The sequence below is a fragment of the Apteryx rowi genome, unplaced genomic scaffold, assembly GCF_003343035.1.
Source record: "Apteryx rowi isolate R43461 unplaced genomic scaffold, aptRow1 scaffold_182, whole genome shotgun sequence".
NCBI lineage: Eukaryota > Metazoa > Chordata > Aves > Apterygiformes > Apterygidae > Apteryx > Apteryx rowi.
Window position 1 is genome coordinate 817,218 of NW_020448108.1, and position 3,581 is coordinate 820,798.

At 49.1% G+C, this 3,581-nt stretch overlaps 1 protein-coding gene across 1 annotated transcript in view; it reads right to left on the reverse strand.

Moving 5' to 3' along the window:
- ECPAS (Ecm29 proteasome adaptor and scaffold) overlaps positions 1-377 on the reverse strand; it is a 64,969-nt gene extending 64,592 nt beyond the window's left edge. Inside the window, exon 1 of the mRNA XM_026061539.1 lies at positions 268-377. Within this exon, the coding sequence (XP_025917324.1) occupies positions 268-289 (22 nt within the window). The 5' untranslated portion in view covers positions 290-377. The remainder of the gene's footprint in view (positions 1-267) is intronic.
- Between the last annotated feature and the right edge of the window lie 3,204 nt (positions 378-3,581).

Here is a 3,581-nt window from a genome sequence, read left to right on the forward strand (position 1 = left end):
GGGCCGCGCTCCCTCCTCCTCCTCCTCCTGCTGCGGCGGCGGCTGCTCCCTGCGGCTCCCCGGCGCCAGCCACCATGGGAGACCGCGCGCAGGGCGGGCGGCCGGGCGGCCGGGCGCTCGCTCGCTCGCTCGCTCGCTCGCCCGCCCGCCCTTCCTCTCTCTCTGCCGCCGCCGCCGCCGTTTTATATTTAGAAAGAGCCGAGGCAGGGCGCCGCCGCCCTCGGCCCCAGGGCCCGCGCAGGGGAGTGCCGCGGCGGGAGCACTGACCCGAGTCCATGCTGACCTCCATGGCGGCGCGGGCGCTCGTCTGCCGCTCTCGCAGAAGGGGCGGCGGAGGAGAATGGGCCAGCGAGCCGAGCGGGCTGCGGCGCTGCCGGGCCCTGCCGTGCCCGGCCCTGCTCTGCTCTGCTCTGCTCTGCCTGCGGCGGCTCCTCCTCGCCGCCCGGGCACGGCGCGGCCTGCAGCGTGCCACAGCCCTGCGGCGTGGCGCAGCCCTGCCGGGAGCAGAGCACGGCTCTGCCCGCTGCGTGGCTCAGCCCTGCGAGGTGCGGGGCTGTGGCTCTTCTCTGGACGGGCTCAGGCTTCGGGCCTAACACACAGCTCGTGTTGAGGCCTGGTCTACGCTGAGAGCAGCACCGTAAAGCAAGAGCAGCACTATAGCAACATATGCCAGATACTCCAGAGCAGAAAAGAGTGTCTTCTGTCCTTGCAGTTTTGCAAAAGTAACTGGTTGATAGTTTCTGATGAGACTGGAACTCTTCAGACTAAGTAAATTCTTGCCCACAGCTGAAACAACCAATAGAGATGGTTAGACCAAACTTCCGAGCTGGAAGGTACAAATACCCCAAACAGCCTTTGAAGGGAATCCATCAGCAGCTGGACTGCTGAGGCTCTCTTGCTTCCCAGTGTAATTCAGCGGGTGCTCGCATCATGACGGAGGAGGAGGGATGAGGGCTCACCATCAGCTAGGTTAGCATTTTGCTCATAAGCATGCAAATTAAGGAATTAACGGAGTAACAAAGAATTAATAATTGGGGCTAGTCTGTTGAAAAGTGATTGAGCCCCTGTTTGCTTTTTACCTAATGAAATAAAGTTTGGTTTACACAGTACATTATCCTGTAAATGTGAGAGATCCAAATGAACCGTGACATTTGTTAGTGTCAGAAGTGGGATCTCTCTCAGACATGTTCTCTTGGCAGGCACAAGGTGCTTTGGGCAGTTGTGTGAGTGTAGAGAAAGTGTGTGTGTGTGTGTGTGTTCTCTGTGTGTGTGTGATGGTGACAAAAACTAAACAGTGAGTGGCAACAACTGGGAGATAAATTTGAGAAAGAGGGATGGCAAAACCTTAAGTGGGATTTGTCTTGGATCAAGAGTCACTGCACAAATGTTGATGAATTTTGGCATGAGTTTGACTGCTGGCAGGCTTGTTGTAAGTTAAGGAAGGGAAAAGGGAAAGATGCTGTGTGCTGGCTGCTAGGCCCTTGTCTTAGACCAACAACAGGCAAGATTGATGAGTTAAGGGGGAGACCGTGCAATTGAAAAAAGAGAATGAGAAGGAGAAAAATGGAAAGAATACTTGGGAAGTAAAGTGTAGACAATTAGAAATGCAAATTGAATTGCTTGATTCAAAACTCCAGCCCCAGGTAACTACGGAAGCTGAAGGGTGCAGGAGAAGGTTGCTGGAAGCCACTACTGTAGACCCAGTAAAAGTCTATTGTGCCATGTACAATGACTATGGGGATGGGAATATTTGGGGTTCACCGGATCCTGATCCCATCCCTTCGTGATAAAGGGGACAATTCCGCCACTCACCACCCTTTCGGTACCAGTAACTAAGACCAAACAACAGGGCATGCCCGTGGGGGCACAAAACCCACCTGCCCTTTAATAAATTACTGAAGATTTTTCTGCCTTAGACCTGGAGGGGAAACACCCGTGGGATGGCTAACAGATGGAGCTGACCAGCTCCATCTTACCCTGGATGAATCTTGATCATTAGCCTTAGGTCTCGGAATATTATTAGATATTACCCCAATATTACAAGTCGCTTATGGAAGAGCACTTTACAGTGGGGACGCACTTTATATCCTACTGATTATGGGGGAAGAAACACGTGGCCACGGAACTTAGCAGCTGGTCTACAAGCTGCCTTGCTGAAAACTGCTATTTTAGCCAAACTGGGAGGACCACTAGCTATTGCCCAGGTGCCAGACAATGCCCTTCTGCAGAACTGAATCCCTGGATGGTTATTTGTGAGCCAGGACATAGCAAAGGGAGCAGAGGGACTGCTGAAATCATTAGCCTTAGCCATTAAGGCAGGCTTAAATAGCAACCAGTGGAGAACGTCGGCTAAAGTAAATTTAATGGAAAAGACCCATCTCTATGCCAAATGGAAAAGCAAAATGGGGAAATTGGGGAGCACCCCTGGTCACTACTGAATGTAAGAAACTATGGAAAATGTGTTTAGATAAAGGGCTGTCTCCAAGTCAGTTAAATAGGCTGCCAGTTCCCATTTTATGGCAATTGGCTGGATTTCTCTCATCAACTCCTCATGATAATCCTCTGGGACCTGGATCGGGGATAGGGGAGACACTGAACAATTTAATAAAGTAATGACTAGTAGGGCAGAGAATACTAGGAACATGAGCTCAGGGAGATATCCGAATCTGAACCTAGACTGTGAATATATGGGAAACAAGGGTAGGAGCTTGATTCAGTGGCAGTACTAGCGGCTATCATTCCCACTTCTAAGGATTCAAGTTCCAATATGATGGTCACAGTTAATGATTGTTACTTCACATCATTTCTCATTGACACAGGAGCTCAAATTTCAATGTTAAATAAAGACACTTATAAAGAGCAGCCTCCCCTCAGCAAACAGTTTCTATTGTAGGTATCAATGGACAAGTCACTACCCACCCCCTGGTCAGGGCTAAATTAATTCTGTCTAATGGACTGACAGTTTGCCTGACCTTGCTTCTAGGTCCTGCAATATCTCAGGTATGGATGTATTGAAGGGCCTGTGTTTGGTGGACTTGTGGGAGAAATGGGAAATAGAGACACCACTCTGTTGGCCCCAAAATTTACCCCACATTGACACACCCTTAACCATGAGCTTGTTTCAGATGGCTGCTCCTCTACCATGCAGCAAACTAGTTCATATTCCACAGTACAAATTACCTTCTGATGCCATCTGTCCTTTTACTGAATTGATAAAACAGCTGGAAAAAAGAGTGAATCATTTTCAAGTCTCATTCCCCTTACAATTCTCCTGTATGGCCTGTAAAGAAACCTAATGGCAAGTGGATTATAGAGCCCTGAACAGCATCACCAAACTGCTTACTGCAGCTGTTCCCAATATAACAGTCAATTCTCTTAACAAACATGCTTTTCCATGAGTGATGACTATAGGTGTGAAATATATGATTTTTTTATGATCCCACTACCAGAGACAGATAGAAATTTGCTTTCACCTGAAAGAGACTTCCGTATATGTTTACTCGCTTACTGCAAGGTTTTAAACATATCCTACCCATTGCTCATGTGATATTGGCTAAAGAACTAGAAGCATGAAAATTACC